The sequence below is a fragment of the Zootoca vivipara genome, chromosome 8 (genome assembly GCF_965207765.1).
Source record: "Zootoca vivipara chromosome 8, rZooViv2.hap1.1, whole genome shotgun sequence".
Lineage (NCBI taxonomy): Eukaryota > Metazoa > Chordata > Lepidosauria > Squamata > Lacertidae > Zootoca > Zootoca vivipara.
Genome location: NC_142591.1, coordinates 40,882,658 through 40,903,383, shown reverse-complemented (window position 1 = coordinate 40,903,383; position 20,726 = coordinate 40,882,658). Strand labels below are relative to the sequence as shown.

Here is a 20,726-nt window from a genome sequence, read left to right as displayed (position 1 = left end):
CACACACACACACACACACACACACACACGTCAAATCAGCAGCCAAAAGCAGCTTTGGGGAACACATTCCCAAAATGAGACTGACACAGGTACGAGTAATGTGTATTTTGAGCAAGAATTCTCAAACAGGAGAGAAGCAAAACTGTTATTTCCAAATATATTTAATTGACAATATTTAGTGTTATTTCCAGGGTTCTAGTTTCTTACCTTTCACACTTGGCTCCTGCATAACCTGGAGGACATTTATCACAGATAACTTCACCTCCATTATCCAAGTGACAGGTAGGACTGAAACTTAAAAAAACCCACAATTATTTGGGGGATTAACATCAACCTATACAGTTTAAAAGCAATACACATTAAATGCACGCTCCGCATATTTATTACATGAATTGTGGTCACTACTGATAATAATGCTGATGATATTCTCATCAACGGTCAGAGAACGCCACAATGAGTGTTGTTCGGTGAGCGTACATTGCAGACTATTTTCTCAACAAGGGTTTCTCTGTGCAGCAACATAAACTGCTTTTTTTAAATTTCAGAAAGATGAAGCACTGGGGAGAAATATGCTTTTTGGGGAAAGCGCATGGGCATACACAAACCTTTCAGCATGCTTATATAGCAGCTTGCTGGATTGCTACCAGTATCTAGCAGCTGTGCAAGAATCAGCCTGAATTGATTTTGTTCACATAAAGAGCGTTAACACCAAAATATTTTCTAATATTAGCAATGCATGAAAATACCTTTTCAAGGGGGAAAAACCCCAAGGGCGACATTTGTATTCAGTAAAGTACTGGAAAATTTCCAGCTCCTTGTCTTAGCCGTCTAGGAGCTATCATCTCTGAAGGGTACCGTGGAATTCTTGTCATGTTTTAACACCTTCCCTTCAGATTGATTTCTCTTTCCCCCACCCCACCCCATTCCCTTCTGTTTCTAACTGGCACTGCTTGTCTGATTTCGCTGTAGAAATCATGTAATGTTTCCAGTTAGCAGCTTACTTGTTTGAAGCAGTTTTCAGTGGGCAGGCGCACGGCTGGCAGTCCTCTGGAGTCCCCCTGGACGGCGTCCCATAGAACCCAGGCAAACACTGATCGCAAGAACTCCCCGTAGTGTTGTGCTTGCAAGCCTGTGAGACATGCAAGACACCTTTTGATACTTATTCTGAGTGGAATTCTATCCCCGGAGGGGGGATCTCAGCATGAAATGACATGCAGCATTAGGATTCAAAGAACAGAGACAAAGAAACAAGCAAGCTATTGACAATATGCTTTTCCAAGCCAGCAGCAACAATTCCCTCATTAGCAAATATTTGGTATCATGGATTAGTTGTGTTACTTTGACTGTGGACTAAATCAGTTTGCTAATACTGAACACTGGAAATTAACAGGTTAAATTAGAAGATTTAAAGTTCTTTTTTTATATTAAAAAAAACCACTTTGAGGAAAGGTTCCCTTTCTGGTGCAGAACTTAACGGAACCAGCACAAAAGTTGAGGAAATGCAATCACATAGTTATTCTCCAATATTTTTCCTACTTGGATCTATAGGAATTTTTCCACTGAGCTGAGAAGGGAAAGCTATGGCTTTCATGACTTTTCATATAAAAGTGTTTTATGTCAGTTCTTGCCTAAGCCAGATAATTTAATTCCTTTAACATGCACAAACACACAAAAAAAAACTTTTAAAAGTTACAGAAGCTGGGTGGGAAGATGCGCTTCGATGCTTCTTTGGGGTATATTACAAAACTGCCCTGCACTGAAAAAAGTATATGAATTGGTGGGTTTTTTTAATGTGATCTTTTCCAAAATGAAAATGAAAGCGCACTGCAAGGTAACTCACAACACAAACACCATGAATGTCACATTCCGTTGCATGATCATGGCAATCACATGGCTGGCAAATCCCTCCAAAAAGTATGCCACCTACTCGGTAGTAGCCAGGAAGGCAGGACTAGGAAAGAAAGAAAGAAAATACAGCACAAAACAGTTCTTACAACACTTCAACCCAATTATTAGAATATTTTGAAAACCTATTAAAAGTGAGTTCTGCATTAGCTCTCCTATAAAACAGCAGCACAAACGTGTCTCTGAACTCAATCCACAGATCTATGCTGGAACAGAACCTTTGTGTGGCATGGGGAGTAAGTAGTGATGTTTGCTATATAGCATAATATAGCACTGTACTTATAAAACAAAAGAACACTAATTAAATATGTTATTTTTTTATATTTATACTTCGACACGCAGGGACAGAATCCCATCATACAGATATAAAACCAGACTTGGAAAGGACCCAAATATGACATCCAGACCAAATACAGTGGTACATCGGTTTATGAACACAATTGGTTCCGGAAGTCTGTTCATAAACTGAAGCGTTCATAAACTGAAGCGAACTTTCCCATTGAAAGTAATGGAAAGTGGATTAATGCGTTCCAGACGGCTCCGCGGAGTACTCAACCTGAAGCGTACTTAACCCGAAGCATGGGTGTAATTGGTTCCGAAAGTCTGTTCATAAACTGAAGCGTTCATAAACTGAAGCGAACGTTCCCATTGAAAGTAATGGAAAGTGAATTAATCTGTTCCGGATGGGTCTGCAGCGTTCGTAAACCGAAAATTCGTAAACCGAGGTGTTCATAAACCGAGGTTCCACTATAATCCCAAACACTATTACAATATTCCCTGAAATCCTGCCATATTTTCTTACAGTACATTAAAATATATTCAGGAATCTGGCATACAGTATCAATTAGCACATATGAGAAACTGTAATTTGTCAACCGTTTCCCCAAATTTATAATAGAACAACTGTTAGGTGTTCAACTTTAAAAATAATCTATGGCCTATCCAACCTTCAGTTTCTTTAGCTATAAAATTTTCCCCTGTAAAAATGTGGGGAAATGTTATTTTTTAGCAAGTGGATAAAATTGCTATAAACAACTGTAAACAATGCAGATTAGAAAATGTTGGTCTGCTGTTCCGGTTTTAAAAACAGCAAGCAAAAACAATATGTCTGTATGTGGAAAGTATATTGAAAAGTGCTTTCTTCTTGTATAAAACCATGACAGGTTACCTCACAAGAAATTCCAGAGTAACCTTGGGGACATTCACAATATTCCACATCTGCAGCTGAAGACACATCTATGAGATTAGCACTTGCTGTATCCAAAGTGACAGAACCCAACCTGTAACAAGACAGCATCACACACACACAAATATTGTAGTTAAGCAGTATATAACTTGATTAAATAAATATAATAAATATATTGAAATATTTGAAAAGAAAAACATAAAAGGGATTGTGAAAAAAATGCATCACTGAAAAGCTAACCTTCCTGAACGGCATTGTAAGCATCATTGTACTCAATGGGGGCAACCTCTGAGTAGACACTAAAGGATTTCACTAGAAGGTAGAAAACATACCCAGGTATGGATTCAGACCATACCTTGTTAATAATTTATAGAGTCACTTATCAATTACATTTGGCTACGTATTAAATATCCTGGTATTAAATACCAAATGAATTCCCAACATAATCAATATGAGCTTTGCAACATTTGCACTTTCTATGGATAAGATACAGGGTCCTTTGTCCTCTGATATACAGAAAGAAAAGGATAGCATAGGAAGCTGCCTTATATCAGATCATACTATTTGTCCATTCGGCCAGGTCTCTGGCAACAGAAATCCAGGAACTTGGGATGTGCGAGTGGGAGTGGGAGAGGGAGAGCATCACCTGCTACCTGAGCCTTTAATAATTGAAGCATCAGGGAATCTTGGACATTCTGCAAGCAAAGCATGTGCTTTACCACTCCATCTAACCCTGTTGTACTATGTACTCTGATTCTCATGGTTCTCCAGACTCTCGGACATCCTTCCCTAACACCAGCTGTCTGGTATTTCTAATTGAGTATGTTAGGAACTAAAGCCAAGTTCACAAACATGTACTAGGGTCCCTTCCCAGTCATTGATGTTTTCATAAAATCCTAACATCTCAATTTACAAATTAGTCATTTGTACCTAGGTCATCAGTTCACATCACCAGAAATATAAAAAGATGGACTACAATTGACTCAGACTATGCATTTGTGGGACTTCTGCATATTTGCCTACAATCTGAATCTTCACTAGTCAAGGACTTCACATTCCCAAGATTTCCACAACAGACAGAAACTTGTTTCATTGAAGATTAGATTCCGATGACTCAGGATACAAATTTCTGCATCAGATTTCATACCCTGCACATAACGCATAGAACTCTCAGCACATCTTTTCTGATGTGTCTATCAATCTATCTTAATAACATGGCATTTCAGCAAAAAAAAAAAAAAAAATAGGCATTACAGCTCCACGCTAGCCACAAACAAATGCACACAGTAGCCTCATCTCATAGAATGAAAATCAAGAATAAATGTAAGATTTGGTAATAAAAAGTCTCCTTGTTCCACATAGTCTGGTACATAACAATGATTAACAAAATGTCAGCTTATTAGAATTCAGAAGCACATACTTTCCAACTTAAAGGCCCTAATAGGATGCAAAAAAGGAAGGCCCGTCCTTCTCACTCTGCAACTGGTCTTTTATAAATGAACTGCTTTGTCAACAATGCATGTGCTAGATTAAACATTTTTTTAATACCCTCTATCACCACAGGCAAGGAGGGTTCAGTGTGTGTTCTCTCTCTCAAAAATAATAATAACAAAAAAGTAAATGCCTGGGCTATGGGCAAAATCCACTTGTGGAAAGGCCTTTCACTTTGCCAGAATAAAATTTCAATTGTAAGGTATAAATCTGCAAAGAATTGGCAGCAGCTTTATGAGGACCTCTAGTATACTCAGTTCATGAGTTGCCTTCTTAAAGTTCCTCTTCCAGAGCTATTAAAGGTGTAGGATTCCTGTCCCCCTTTTTATATGGAAATTTCACCCATAAGTAAGAAGAATATTGCAACCTAATTTTCCAAAAGTCTTCAGGTCAAGATCTAGGCAAGAATTAAGTGAAACACCTGAATACATACATTCCAATATACTTAGAGCTGACATAGGTAAAGTTAAGATTGTGCTGACAGAAAATTATTAACAGCATAAATAAGGCCTTAAGACTTTGGAAACTTTTTTGGACTTCTGTTCATCAAAGAATATTCAACTGGCATAACAGAAAATTTATTTTTAAACTGAATCTCCTTGTGACCATTACCTGTATACAGCCTTTTTTGCAATGTTGTAACTGGCCCTGATCAGAAGATGGGTAACATTTGCCAAAACTGTCATCAGCGTATCTCGATCTATTAATTTCTTCGTATTAAAATCAACGAAGTTTTCAGACACAAGCCGCACAGTGCTGGAATACTCCTCATATGGTTGCAAAGACAACCCTTCAGATCTTGTACATAAAATTTGTCCATTGCCCTGAAATGATACATATATGACTGGATAGAGCTTTCCATGACAATAGCTAATTGGAAATTTGTTTAACCATATAACTTATGAAATGTTTACAAAGAACTGTCCTCTTATTCCAGAATCAACTTTCCAACCTTTTCACAGTTAGTTCCATAAGAAAAATTCTGTTTAAGTTGATCCATGTCCAAGGGACGCCTAGATTCTGATTTTAAACGCATGGAAATAATTCCCACCAAAATCAATGGAATTTGCTGCCATGTAAGGTGTTTAGAACCAAGATATTAACAAAACTGACTACGTGTGGAGGATGCTAGTGTACAATTTACACAGCAAACCAAGTACACTTTGAATATGGACAAGAGGAAACAGTGCAATCCTATACAGGACTACTCAGAAGTATGAGTTACTGAGTTTAATAGGACTTCCTCCCAGTTTGTAAATGGGTATAGGATTGCAACGAAAAAAGACCAGTTTCCTCCCAACCTATATTTGTATATTCAAGCACAAGAGGATCACACACACAGGAATTAAAACAGTCTTCTATAATCTCACCCAAGTTTTGCAAGCATGGAAGCAAATGGTGTATTTGTAATCCGTCATTGTCGATTACTGAGTGAAGGGAAAACTTAGGACTGTATCTAATGTTAGTCCTACTCCAAGTGGACCCACTGAAATTAATGGACTTGACTAATTTTGGTTCATTAATTTCAACAGGTCCCTTCTGATACTAGATATAACCCATTTTATATAGCACTTTGGGGGTGTTAAAAAGGCTTCATATATATTATTGAAATCCATCCCCATATTGCAGAAATGACAAGGCTGGAGAATGTGGCTTATACCTTCAGCCACCTAGTAGGTTTATGGCAAAGGAGACTATCAAATACATAGCTTTAGGCTTTGAATTAAACTCCTCTAATGGCAGTAACCAAAATGCCAAGCAATACAAATACACCATTCACTGCATTTAAATTTATATATATATATATATATATATATATATATCTAAAGGCAAAGATCCAAGGGGCTGCATACACACACTGGAGCTTTTCGACCTCCTCATTCCATCAGCAAATATCCCACCCTCAATAAGCTATACTCAAAAGGTTATGAGATCTACCATATTGCCATTCCATGATGCACAAAAGTTGTCACCAGAAGAGGGGGGGAAATCAGCAACCACTACGACTACCATCCATGCGTGCTCACCTGTGTTTTGTGCATTTACCCCTCTTTGAATCTCATGGTCTACAAACCACCATTTCAATACACATAATCTTAAATTACCTGAACAATAACATCCACATTAGACACCAAATCACTATCCATACTGTCCATGGGAATTTCATAGGACACAGTATACTTCAAATAACCACCAAAGGAAGTGAGCTGGAAGAATAAAAGTGTAAATATTTTTTATAAAGAAGTTTTCTGCATAACAGGGAAGAGTAAAACCTACATGCAGCAGGCTGAACAACTGTTTCCCCATTCTTACTTTTTAGCACCAGTGTGGATTCCTTACTATTAAGAATTTACCTGTAACATGCACCCAAATAAGAGATAACAATGCCCCACTTGCCATGGTAGAGTGTGTGTGCTTACTTTGCCCACCCCACCCCCCTTGTTAATTGCATAGAGCTGGACGAGGAAGCTAAAAGAGCAATAATCTTCCATGCTACTTCTTTTAATTTTGTGCCCTTCTCATTGGTATCTGAGCTGCTGAACAGAAAGCAGAGCAGCCCAAAGGGTGGGAGGGAAAGGGAGGCAATTGCGAGGTGAGGAGCAGCACAACAAAGTGATTGCAGGAGCGAAAGTGGGCTGCTGCAGAGTCAGTATGGGAGGGAGAGGCAACACAGATCATAAGAGATCCTCATAATTTTTTTAAAGATTCCCCTCAAAATCATCCACAAATAATAGCTCTTCTCCACACCTACAGATGTATTCTGAAGATTGTTGGTGTTTTTGTTGACAATCATTGTAGAAACCATGAAGATCCATGTATTGTTTCAACTTTTTGGCGATTCCCCCCCACACACAGTGCAGTCTACCTATGAAGATTTAACTTGATGGTGGTGGGGTTGGGGAGGCACATGTTAAATCATAAAAATTCAAAAGGGTCCACTTTAATTCTACTGGATCCAACTATTATCCACACCCATTAAAAAAAAACCATTTGTGTGAGTTTGTGTAGACACTCTTCCTCTTTCTGTTTCTGTTCAGTGGACAGGGGTTATCCAAGGGAAGGAGGAGAGAAGAAACTAAAGGGTATGATGCCCATGGCACTCTCCCAAAATTATTCAGGTGCCCATGGCCCCAAAAAGATTGGAGGTGCCTGTAATACGATATAGAATACTTACAAAAACAACAACAACCTATTTTCCCTTGTTTACTTACTTTATTTCCAAGATATGGCTTGGGTGCAGACCAGTAATACGGAGACTTCAGTATTTTTGCAGCTGCTATATTATTAATACTTATTTGATGAGGTCCATCAAAATGATCTTGTTGAGGCTGTACGGTTTTTGTGGTAAGTGGAGCAGTCACCAGCCACCCAGCCATAGAAGACACCTTAAGGAAAAGAAACTATAAAACACCATTTACCACACCTAGAAAGTTAACTTACACACAAGTGTGTGTGTGTGTGTGTGTGTGTGTGTGTGTGTGTGTGTGTGTGTGTGTTTTAATGGAGTAACCATTATATTCTACATAATGCTGCCTACTGTTGAAGCACAGGGCGCTATTATCTCCTAAAGGGGCACAGGAAAAAAATGTATCATACAGAACATTGTTTTATGTACTCTTGACTGAAAGAGATGTTGTTGTTGTTTAGTCGTTTAGTCGTGTCCGACTCTTCGTGACCCCATGGACCATAGCACGCCAGGCACTCCTGTCTTCCACTGCCTCCCGCAGTTTGGTCAAACTCATGTTCGTAGCTTCGAGAACACTGTCCAACCATCTCGTCCTCTGTCGTCCCCTTCTCCTAGTGCCCTCCATCTTTCCCAACATCAGGGTCTTTTCCAGGGAGTCTTCTCTTCTCATGAGGTGGCCAAAGTATTGGAGCCTCAGCTTCACGATCTGTCCTTCCAGTGAGCACACAGGGCTGATTTCCTTCAGAATGGATAGGTTTGATCTTCTTGCAGTCCATGGGACTCTCAAGAGTCTCCTCCAGCACCATAATGAGATGTATGTATTGTCTAATTCACCACTGCAATTGGCTCCCTCAGAACACCTGTATCCATGTGCTCAGGCTTCCACAGTCTGATTCACACATCCCATTAAACCAGTGAAAATAAGCTGGTTTCTCTCTGAACAAACCATGAACCTGGTCTACATTGGCTCCCAGTGTGTTTCTGAACACAATTCAAAGTGTTGGTGCTGAACTTTAAAGCCCTAAACGGCCTGGCCCAGTATACCTGAAGGAGCATCTCTACCCCCATCACTCAGCCCAGACACTGAGGTGCAGCCAGATTCAAGGGCCTTCTGGCCATTCCCTCACTACAAGAAGTGATATTACAGGGAGCCAGGCTTTCTCAGTAGATGTGTCTGCCCTGTGGAATGCCCTCCCAGATGTCAAAGATGTAAGCAACCATACGATTTTTTTGTAGACATCTGAAGGCAGGCATGTTTATTATGGAAGCTCTTAATCTTTGATGCTTTGTTGTGTTCCTCTATATTTTCTTGGAAGCCACCCTGAGTGGCTGGGGCAACCCAGTCAGTTAAGTGGGGTTAAAGAAATAATAATAATAATAATAATAATAATAATAATAATAATAATAATAACAATAACAACAACAACAATAACAACAATAGCAGCAACAACTAATTATAACTACTACCAATAACTACTAACAATAACTAATAATTACTACTATCACTACTACTACACTCTTAACTTTATTACTTGGTATGGCCTGTTAATGTGAAATTAGATGGAGATGGGCTGTCTATCATAAAAGAAGATAAAGACAGGAAGTCTTGCTCCGTATTTTCTACTATAATTGGAAGCAGAAATTCAAGGTTTCAGCCAGGAGTCTTTTCCAGACCTGCCTGGAAAATTGGACCTGGCACTGTCTGCATGTAGAGCATGTGCTCTGCCACTAAAGAATAGCCCTTGAAGCACATTTATGGGGCTGCCTGAGGAAAAACTAATGAGCTGTTTGGACATGGAACATTAGCAAGATCATACCTGACTGATGGGCCATGGAAGGCTTTCACAGACATCAGAAACCCCAAAACAGAAACATTCAGTGCAGCCCTGGGGATTTCTTTCTTGGAGATTATAGAATCCTGGCATGCAACGGTCACAATTTTCTCCTTCAACGTTTTCCTGTGAAAAGCATGCAAAATTTGTTCTGTTATCATCACAATAATAACCAGGTTAGAAGTAATCCTGGCATAACGATTGATTGATGGTCCTAGAATTAGTATTAATGCATTTCATCGTTATTTTCAACCTTCATCTGACCAATTTCTTATTTTGACGTATGCAAGTAAAATTAAGCATGTTAATTTAGCATTGGAAATATGAAGTTCCATACGGCTTACAAGTTTTTGGCTGAGTCCAAAGAACATCAGTGAGGGAAAGTAAGCATCAAGACCTCCCACTTTGATAGTTGTGTAAAAGTGATTGGCAAACATTTCCAGTGCCATCCTCAATGCTAAATAAGTTGCTGTCCTTGATTTAACTGTCTGCAGTTCATTCTAGCCACCCTTCTCCACCCTCAACTGCATTTACTAACTCTCTCACACCACTTGACGTGTAGTACTGTACCTCCCTGAAATTTGTGACAGATATACCATGATTCATAATTTAAATACCCACCCCAGAGAGATTTTTGCCTAAGCCGCAGTGAATTGCTACACACAGGTTGTGATCTTTACCACTAACAGAAATGTTTTCCTTATTAATTTACAAATCCCACTCCAACGTTCACAATAAATCAAACTGAAAATCAGTAGTACGCTTACTTTACAAAGGCAAGGTTCTGTGCATGGGTCATCATTAATGCTACCAACCAGGCTACAGTTGCAACGCATGCAGCTTGGATAACCTTTGTAGCCGAAGGCACAGCGATCACACTTCTCTCCTGCGTAACCTTCCTTGCAGTGACACTGACCAGGATGAACACCTTGAAAAAGGAGGAAAGGATGAAAAAGAGGAAGACCTATCACATGCAGATACATATCATTTTTTGCTCCCAAAGCATTAGAACCATGATCCTTGTGCTATGGTGACAGAAGCCTTATGCAGTGTCCTACACTACCAGCAAGTGCAAGAAGTCTGGGAAAAGTTTAAACTCAGCAACCTTTTTCTGCGATAGAAGTGAGCCATGGGCAAGCCTTTCTGGGACACTACCTAATACTGGCCTAAGTATTAAGGGTTGTTCCAGTTATGCTTTGTGCTACTGGAAGAGCTCCCTCAAGGCAGGGAAGCTGTTTTTTTCCCCTGATCTCTCCAACCCTGTGCTCCCAAAGAACTTTTCGGGTCTGCAGGGCCTTCTAGTGCAAGACAGGATATGTCATAGAGCACTGCAATTGGTAGGGAGAACTGGTGAAAATTGAGTGCCTTGCCTTGCACTAGCAGAAGCAATGCACAAATCTTCAGTTAGCAGTTAGTGGCATCAAGCCTTAATTCCTGGGCTCAATTTCCTCAGTCCTGGCCTTCATCCTACCTCACACTTGTCTCATGTCATAACAGGTTCCTTTTTTAAAAAAATAAAAATCCACCACCAATCATTCCCTGCATATCCTATGGGATTTGCCAAATCCCCAGCTGTAATTGCTAATAAACCCCACTCTAAATGCATGTAACTACAATCCAAGCAAAAATCTAAGTGTGTTTGAACTGGTCCTTATTGCCAGTGTTTCCTCACATACAAACCCAAGTTACAAAAAATATTAGTTGGACTAGTTTTTAGATGAAATGTATTTTCCAGTCACTTACTGTGTTGTGGGTCAGCATGATCATCATCCTTAACACAGTCAAAACCAAGGGACCCAAATATATCACATTCACAGGAAAAGCAAGGGTTATCGTCAAAGGGAGATACCTAAAAGAAGTTAATATTTTTGTTCACATTAATAATAAGATGTTGGTGAGCATGCATAATTATTGCTGTCTGAGGATAACGATGATATGGCATGACAACGCACATAGTAGTACGCAACAGGATATTGTGATTAATTTAGTCCTTGAAACTGAAAACAAGGAGCTATAGGTATGAATGGCGTAGCATTCAAACTGCCCATCATAGCTGTGGGATGTTTTGGAAAAGCAACGTTTGTTGGAAAGCAATCCAGAAGTTTTTGAAATGTCATAGACCCTAAGGTAGCCTTCCCGAACCTGCCTGGAGCTATTGGCAGTTGCCGTCCAAAATTTCTGGAGGGCAACAGAAGTTGCCAAAAGGGTCTGTACAGCTTGTACTAATTTGCTCACACCAGCTGAAGGGATTCAAGAGGGAAGCCAGCCAGAGGAGAGGGGGCAATTGCATGTCTTCCCATCACTGACAGCACTTCAGCTTGCCAGAAGGGAGAGAAGGAGCAGCAAAGCAGCAGTGAGATCAGTGGTGCAAATGTACTAGTGGGCACAGTGGATTGGCTCCACTGGTGCTTGCATTGCACCAACCTTTCCACCACATTGCCTCTCTCCTAGTAAGCTGCACTGAAGCTGGTGATGGGAAGTCAGATAAATGGCCCTGCGGACCACTGCTGCCTGTCACTTGCCACTGCTGATGACTCCTTGACAACTGTTATGAGTTTATATAATATGACCAATAGCCACAGCAACATATTAAGAATCACAACAAAATATTTTATAGGGCTTGCAGGGATACAACCTCAGTATACTCTGCCATTTTTCTGCTAATAACCTTCCCTTAGATATGGCTTTTTAAAATCACATGGCATTGCAAAAATCAACCAGAAATGAAAGAAATAAGTCTGAAAGAAATAAGTGCTGTTTTTTACCACAGCTCAAAGCGACAGAACATATGTTCATAAAATCCTCTTACTTTATGTGGCCTATAGTAACCGTCAGTACACATCTCACAGTTTATTCCAGTGGTGTGTTGAGTGCAGTTTATACACACTCCTCCACCTTTGAACTGGCCGTGAATGTTTAAACTTCTTTTCTGATCTGCCACACTCTGATCATAATAACAATCTTCTGCTTTGTTATGACAGTTGCATCCTAAAAATAAAGAAAGAAATTCACTTTCCTTTTTTTAAAAAAAACCACACATATAAACATATAGCTAAACATATAAACAGTAGGAGTGGAGATCTGAAAACTTACTGTACTAATATAGCAATACTACAGTATTCTTACTGTGCATGTAGCAGCTAATATACACAGAAGTGGCCCTTTTTAAAAACTGTTATGCAGTTCACACTGATCCAAAAGTTTCACCATTTATCAAAGTACATAATTATTAATAGTATTCTGGCTTCTTCATCCTGGCTTTCTAAACTCCTTTCATTTTTGAAAAAGTAAAGCATAAATAAAACTACTAATTTTCTTGTGACTCTACATTTTAAAGCACAAGAAGTCCTGTAGAGTTCTTCAAAATGAAGTACTAGAATGGGAGCATCTGATTACTAAATGTAGTTCGGAGTATATTTTGGAACATTAAATTGTCAGGCAATTCTTGCTAAAGTTAAAGCTGTACAGTAAGGGTAAGGAAGCTTTTTCAGCCAGAGGGCCACATTTATTCATGAGCAACCTTCTAAGGGCCACATACCAGTAGTGGGTGCAGTCAGGTATACACAGTTGTTCATCTTCTAGCCAAGCATGCAGAGTTCAAGGATGCTTTGCAGCCAGGAAAAAAAAAACACTAGTGGGGATGCAGAGCACAGGGCAGTAAGGATGATGAGCACAGGGCTAGCTGTGATGAGTATCATGGCCCAAATAAGAGCCCTGAGGGCCAGATAAAGAGACCTGAAGTCCACATTCAGCTTCCAGTCCTAAGGTGTCCTATTCCTATTGTACACGTACACATTAAAGCAAGCATCTAATGAAACCATTACTAACAGCTTACATAGTTCAAAGGCACAGACTTTCCCATATGTGAAGAGGAACCAATATATGCCACTGCTGTCACATCAGAAAACAAGGCACCCATCATGCATCTAGTTGTGTGTGCATATTAGGGAATGCCTAGCCAATGTTAAGGCAAGTATATAGAGAAGCATCATTTTTGTACTACGTACTCTCACATTTGTTGCCAGCAGAAATGGTTCCTGGTCTCCACGGGGCCTGGTGGTAGCCAGGGCAACACTCATTACAGCTCTCACCGCAAGTATTGTGCTCACACTGGCACTGAAGCTTCTAAATAAAAACAAATTATAACACAGCTCTATTACCTAATTCCTTGGAAACAAAAATGCCTCTTTACCTGAGATCTTAAAACACCTGAACTAGCTTTTAAACATTTAGTGTAGCCTACAAGTTTGTATAGGACCTTCTTGCCATGGTATAAAAATCTGTCTTGGAAGATAATCAGAAACCCATTCAATCTGTAGGAAGCAATGTAGCTCAGGGAGACAGCTGACAAACAGTGTAAAAAGTGGTAAAAGGAAAGAGTAGGGAAGGGGATAGAGAGAGGGGTAAGTTATCTTAAAATTGAAAGATATTAGTAGGAGTTGCTGGTGGATGACTGCAGGGCCGTCCCTAGGCCTGGGCTGGGTGGCGCATGGCGCCAGAGCGCCTGGCCATCAGGGGCGCGGAAGGAGTGCCGAATGCTGGTGTCTGCCTCCGTGCGCCTCTGCCGTTGAGCGGTTTCAGGCAGCTCTCTGGAGGCACGCGGGGAGCGCGAGCCTGGGGCCACCTCTGCCGCACCTCTGTCAGCTGTTGAGCGGCTTCAGGCCGCTCTCCAGAAGCACGCGGGGAGCGCTGGCCTGGGGCCGCCTGAACAGCTGAGAGGTGCAGCGCGGTGGCCCAGGCTCGTGCTCCCCGCATGCCTCCAGAGCTTCGTGCGGGGATCGGGAGCCTGGAGCTGCCTCCTCTGAACAGCTGGGAAGTGTGGCAAGGCGGCCCCAGGCTCGCGCTCCCAGTGCGCCTCCGGAGAGCGGCTTGGAGCCGCTCAAAAACTGAGAGGCGCGGAGGACACAGCCCCAGGCTCCCACTCCCTGCGCGAAGCTCTGGAGGCGCGTGGGGAGTGGGAGCCTGGGCCCTCCTCCCCCGTGCCTCTCCGTTTTTGAGTGGCTTCAGGCCGCTCTCCGGAGGCGCGCTGGGAGCGTGAGCCTGGGGCTGCCTCCTGCCCGCCTCACTCACGGGGGGCACCGGAGGGATCTTGGCACCAGAGCGCCAGATATGGTTAAGATGGCCCTGGATAACTGGCAAACATTCACAAGGCCCTGCAAGATTTAAGTATGGATTTCTGCATTGTCAGCAGTTTAGGGAGCATGCCTCTGACTCTCCCCTTCCCTTATGACTTGTTTGTTTAAGGGGCAATCCAAACCCTTGACCAGCAGCAGTAGGGCTTAATGAAGTAGCACAGTCATCACTGCATCCACAGCCCTGCTGCTCTTGCTAGATGGGCCGGAAGGTTAGGAGAAAGGGGGGAATGCCTATTTGCTATGCCAGCCGCCTGGGAGGCAGAAAAGTCCAATGAAAGTTCAGCTTTTAAAGAGCTCCTGGCTTTCTCTGGCCAATGAGAGCCACTGTCAGTTTGTCAGATGTGTCCTGCTTCCCAGTAAGGCATCCTGGGGCTTTGAATACTTGGTGGGAGATCACCTGAGATAAATGACTGTTTAGCTTACAGAAAATCATGAGGGGAAAGGAGACCAATGCCCTATGTCACCACCTTAGAGGGATTCCTCACATATTTGATAAAACAAGGCAGAGTATGTGTGCCTGCTAGAGTGCACTTACTGTTAAAAGCAACAACACCACTGTACTTGAAATTCTGTGAGAAGGAAGTATTTTATATGGGAAATGTAGAACTATTGCTTCTGGATGAGCAAGTTGCTAAAGAGATGAACTCTTCAAGTACACGAAGTGCTGTCACATAGGACAGACTTGTTCTCTGCTGCTGCTGCCCCAAAGGGAACAACTAGATGTGATGGGCTGAAGCTACAATGTGGTAGGTTTCAATGGAGCATTAAGATAAATGTCTTGATGGCAACAGCAGTTTAGCAATGAAACCAATACCTGCCCCTAGAGGGAAGCTGAAATGGAATATGATAACTCTGCTGCCGTGCACACAGCCATGATCGTAACTGAAGTATATGTGGAGGTAGAGAAAAACCTCTAAGACGTTTTGGTGGGTGAGAAGTTATTCAAGTTTGTACAGGACCATATGAAGCTGTAGTGTTTGCAACATTCCTCCTGCTGATCGTATTGGCGTGCGCACACATGCACACATACAAAAACACTTGTATATTAAAGGTTAGCTGTGTGTGAATGAATGTGCTCAAGTGTGTACAGTGGTACCTCTACTTACGAACTTAATGCGTTCCAAACGCACATATGTAAGTCGAAAAAATTTGTAAGTCGAATCCCATAGGAATGCATTGGGAGAAAAAAATCGTAAGTAGAAGCAATCCTATCTAAAAATTCGTAAGTAGAAAAAATCCTATCTAAACCGCATCCAAGATGGCGGACGGAGCTCTGTTCGTAAGTACGGTAGAAACATTCGTAAGTAGAGTTATTTGTAAGTAGAGGTACCACTGTATATGGAAATAGCTGAAAGAATGAGCAAGGAAGACTTGCAAAATAACAAGTTTTGATAAGGTGTGCACATCCTGAAACATAGTTTCTTTATTTCTATATTCCTATGCAATCCTAAAAGGATCCACTGGAAGTATAGTTTTAATAATCCTGTAAGCCTTCCTTGAGCAGTCAGTGTAACATAGACTGCACTGCTTCAAAAGCCTATGCAGTGATGCTATACTAATACACATCTTTCAAGTATGGCTGAAAAGGCTCGAAGTGAGGGCAGACGACCCAGGCATTTATAATTTCACTAAATAATGAGCAACCAAGTAATCAACTAAGACATATTTCTGTAACATTTAAAAACTGGTTTCTGCAACGTTTTAGCGGTATTCAGAAATCTGTTTTGCTTGAGACAGATACAAGTTTGCAGAGCGGGTGACACAAGCAAACAAACATACCTTTGTGACTTGATCCAAAGGACAGCTTCGAGCATGGCCATAGCAAATGCACATCCCTCCAACAGAGATGTCCTTTATTGAATAGTAGTACTAAATAAAGCAAAGTTTGATTTATAAAATCAGTTTACTTTTAGTATTTGAAACAAGACGTGTCGAAGTTCTATTTAAAAGAAAATAATCTTTCAGTTTAGGTGAAGTTTATACTGGTCAGGACTTATTCATGGAAACGTAAATGAACAGGTATTTCTTTCTCTCCCTCTCCCTCATCCACACACAAAGAGCAGCAGCAGCAGCACAATAGCATTGATCACTCTGAGTCATGGATCAGGTTTTCTCTTTTTGCCAGCATTACAAATTTATTTATTTATTTATTATTCAAATACGAAAATAAAGGGGCTTAAAGAAAGAAAGAATACAACATCAAACACCATTATAACTTTCCACCCTACATACAAAATAAAGCAAATTACTATTACCCCCATGTGACTTCCCTCCACCAATACTCAACATCCTTTATATTTTCTTATTAACATTGCTTCTTTTATATATTATCCTTAATATTCCTGATATTAATTTCATCTATTTCGGCTTTACATACTTAGCCTATGCATATCAACATGTTATCCTTAGAACAGTGTGTTTTCATGTAGTCCTCAAAGCATTGCCATTCCGTTCTTAATTTCTGATTTGTTTGGTATCTTATGGTGCTGTTAACTTTGCCTATTCTATTCAATCACATAATTTATTCATCCAATTCTCTTTAGTGGGGATGGTTTCCTTTCCAATTTTTCCCAAGTACTAGTCTGGCTGCGGCCATCGCATATAAGATATAACGTGGAATATACTTTCCTTACCCGATAGGTACGCCTCTGGCTTCTTTTCTATAGAAGCTTTAAACATTTTTTTCAACTCTTCGTGAATACAGCCCCATAATTAATTTACTAATTTTCTCGCAGCCCCACAATTATGCTATATGCCATAATCTACTACAAGTAAAGTAAAACTCTGCACAAATGTAAATCATTTGAAGCATAAATTACTCATTCAACTCAGAACTAATTTTGGCTTCAGGTATACTGATGTAACAACCAAAGAAGGTTTTTGAAAAACTCACTCATCTGTGAGAATGCTAATGAGATCAATTTGGTCCAGAGGCTTTTTCCGAGAACAGGCAAAATTCATTTTAGCTTTTTTCAAAAGAGCTAAGTTAAACTAATAATTAGGGAGAATTGCTTAGCAAATGTAATACTGACATGCCTTGATTCCCTCAATGAGGCAAAACATGCGTTCAAATGTAGATTTATGTCATCTGTCAAGCTTCTGTTGAACTTATATATTGCATTGGTTATAGCGTCAAATACGGTAATAGTTCTCATGTACTACTAATAATAATATCTACAACTAGGTATTGTTTAAACTGTATCATGCAATCTTTCTTTAGCATACAGACAAGTACCATATAAAAGGTATTAAACAAGAAGGGTATTCTTGGAGTTGTGATGGGGGGAACAGAAAATAAATTGGGGGGGGAATTGTGTTGTGCTTGGTTTTTCAGTTTTTAGGAACCAAATAGGAAAAGAACTGTAAGAATGTGGGGGCTGCATGTTTCCACTCCTCGCCATCCCCAATGTTTCTGGGTTCCCTCTCCCAGCCTTCACACCTCTAAGTACTTGACTCTGGACATACATCTCCGGCTTCACAAGCCATGGATCATGAAGCCAGAAATGATCACTAGTGCTGCACACTCCTCTTCCACTTGGACACCGCTTTCATCGTAGAGATCCTGATTTGTTTTAATGCAATTCCCCATTACATATGAAATGGGGAACTCTGGTTTAACACTGCTTAACTAACGAGTACAGGGTGAGTCTTTTAAAAGAGGCCCCGTGGAACATGTGTACTCTGTATCCACGGGGCCTCTTTTAAAGGACTAACCCTGTATAATAAACCAGGTTCATGCCCCAGAAATCCCCATCGCATGGATGAATTTTACACTCATTGGGCATCTTCTTACTGCCGGTGGACAAATAACTGGCAAATGTGGAGGGTGGATGTGACTAGCCTACATGACCCCCAAGGCGCCCTCATTCATGCTTTTAACACATGAGGGGCTTCATCTGAACCTGCCACACTATGGAATGCATTCAAACAGCACAGTGCCTATGAGAGAATGCTGCTTTATCAAATTAGCATGTGACTTAAGTCCCACAATGGGTTTCAATCTTTCATCAAGACATATTTGGAACAGACCCACTTAAGTACATTTACCAATTTACTTTGAGTAGAACTAGATGTTGAGTATCACCCAGATATAACACATAACCAATTCATATGGTTGGTTAAAACCCAGAAGAAAGCATCTTACCCTTCTGGTAACAATAGGATCAAGGTCTTTAGGATCATGGTGGCTAAGGGTCATGAGGTCTGCATTAAGGTTTCTTATACGTTGTAATCGAAGCCGGATGTACCGTGCAGAAGTAAACTCCAATAATGTCGGTGAAGGGTCATCAGCACTAGGTCTACCATTGATCAATGATGTATGGATCTAAAAAGAAATAATGGTTTCTGTATAAGCCTGTAAATAACACGTCAACATTTCAGAATACCTTCTGGGTGAAAGTTTAAAATCAACCTCTGCACCCATCCCACTGCTGCCTCTGCCACAACACCACAATACAAGCTGGGCATGTCTGTAAAGTAGTTGCCGGGCTCAATACACCGTTGTGCTGTCCCTGCTCACTGCTGTCCTCATTAAGGTTGTTGAATTGCTTTATAACCCACATATCACAGAAATCGCTTTCCAGTCCACAGATTAAATGCTGAGAGTGCATTTTTGAATGGGCTTCTGCAGGACGAGGGCAAAGGAAAGCAGGCCTGTAGCTAAAACACTGGCATAAGGATGCAGAATGAAACACACACTGGGGAAGCAGGAATGTACTTGCCCTCAGCATTTTATGAACTTTCATACCAATGCTTCAATGCTAGTTTTGATTCCCATGCAATGCGTTATATACCCAACTAGAAGAGCTAGCCTAGCTCTTCCTCTAGCTGCTAGAGAAAGAAAATCTAGGGAATAAAAAGATACACAGGAAGAACAAAAGCTGCCCCACAGCATTCAATGTATTCTCAAGCACAACATAGTGGGGCAGCCCTTGGTCACCCCAGATCTTTGGAATCTAATGCAGTCACCTCAGGTTATATATGAATTAAACTTGTTTCTATTTTATTTTCACTATACAATAAAAATATATTTTGTGACTGTTTTCTACTTAGGCTATAACCCTTCAGAAAACTGGTTAGCATCTCCTGTGAAATGTTCTAAGAACTCAAACATGTTGACTTGTAATTTACTACTAAAATAAATGCAATTTACTCCTTAGTAAGTTTATTTAGAATGAATAAAACTAAATAATAAATAAATAAAATAAAAAACTCAGCAATCTTAGGGTGATTTTCAACTAAGTTTTACTCAGAGAAGACTGACAAAAATTAACTGACTTAACTTAATCATTAGTTAATTTCCACAGATCTATTCTGAACAAACCTTAGTTGAATACACACTTAGGCTTCAATCAACAGATTTCACCCACTCCAGATCAGGAGACAAGGGCTAACCTAAACATCCTGGAATCTGAACTAAAGTACCCAAATTAATGTCAGATTATGCTTCTTCTACAAATGTTGTTTTACACATCCCATTAAATATCACATGACGTACTGGCTTCTACAGTGGAACCTCGGGTTGTGGACGTAATCTGTGATGGAGGCACGTCCGCAACCCACAGTGTTCGCATCCTGAAGTGCCGTGTCTGCGCAGGCGCCGGTGCAATTTGGTGCTTCTGCGCATGCACAAAGTGTGATTTAGCACTTCTGCGCATGCGTGAGCAGCAAAACCCGGAAGTAACCCATTCCGGTACTTTTGGGTTTCCCACGGTACGCAACCCGAAACCATGTAACCTGAAGCATCCGTAACATGAGGTATGACTGTATATGCACATTTAGCCTAAAGTGTTTAAGTAACATATTAAAAAGATAACATTGATAGCATTTTAGTCCCAAACACATTCAGAACTCTGACAGCTTTCAGTCTAAGAAAGAATTTGGAATTCTTCTCTTAGCAGCAATTTTTATAAGTTCAATGCATAAAGACAGACATTCACAGTGAACTGTTCACAGATTTTAGAGCCTCATTTTCTGATGTCCCTGGCCTG

At 40.6% G+C, this 20,726-nt stretch overlaps 1 protein-coding gene across 1 annotated transcript in view; it reads right to left on the bottom strand.

Moving 5' to 3' along the window:
- LAMA1 (laminin subunit alpha 1) overlaps nt 1-20,726 on the bottom strand; it is a 90,859-nt gene that overhangs the window by 47,161 nt on the left and 22,972 nt on the right. The window contains exons 5-18 of the mRNA XM_035125215.3: nt 18,881-19,060; nt 16,516-16,605; nt 13,609-13,726; nt 12,411-12,589; nt 11,345-11,450; nt 10,369-10,529; nt 9,587-9,727; nt 7,795-7,968; nt 6,688-6,789; nt 5,195-5,406; nt 3,074-3,185; nt 1,841-1,951; nt 1,002-1,129; nt 208-294 (exon numbers count right to left, since the gene is read on the bottom strand). Coding sequence (XP_034981106.3) covers nt 208-294; nt 1,002-1,129; nt 1,841-1,951; nt 3,074-3,185; nt 5,195-5,406; nt 6,688-6,789; nt 7,795-7,968; nt 9,587-9,727; nt 10,369-10,529; nt 11,345-11,450; nt 12,411-12,589; nt 13,609-13,726; nt 16,516-16,605; nt 18,881-19,060 — 1,901 coding nt within the window. The remainder of the gene's footprint in view (nt 1-207; nt 295-1,001; nt 1,130-1,840; nt 1,952-3,073; nt 3,186-5,194; nt 5,407-6,687; nt 6,790-7,794; nt 7,969-9,586; nt 9,728-10,368; nt 10,530-11,344; nt 11,451-12,410; nt 12,590-13,608; nt 13,727-16,515; nt 16,606-18,880; nt 19,061-20,726) is intronic.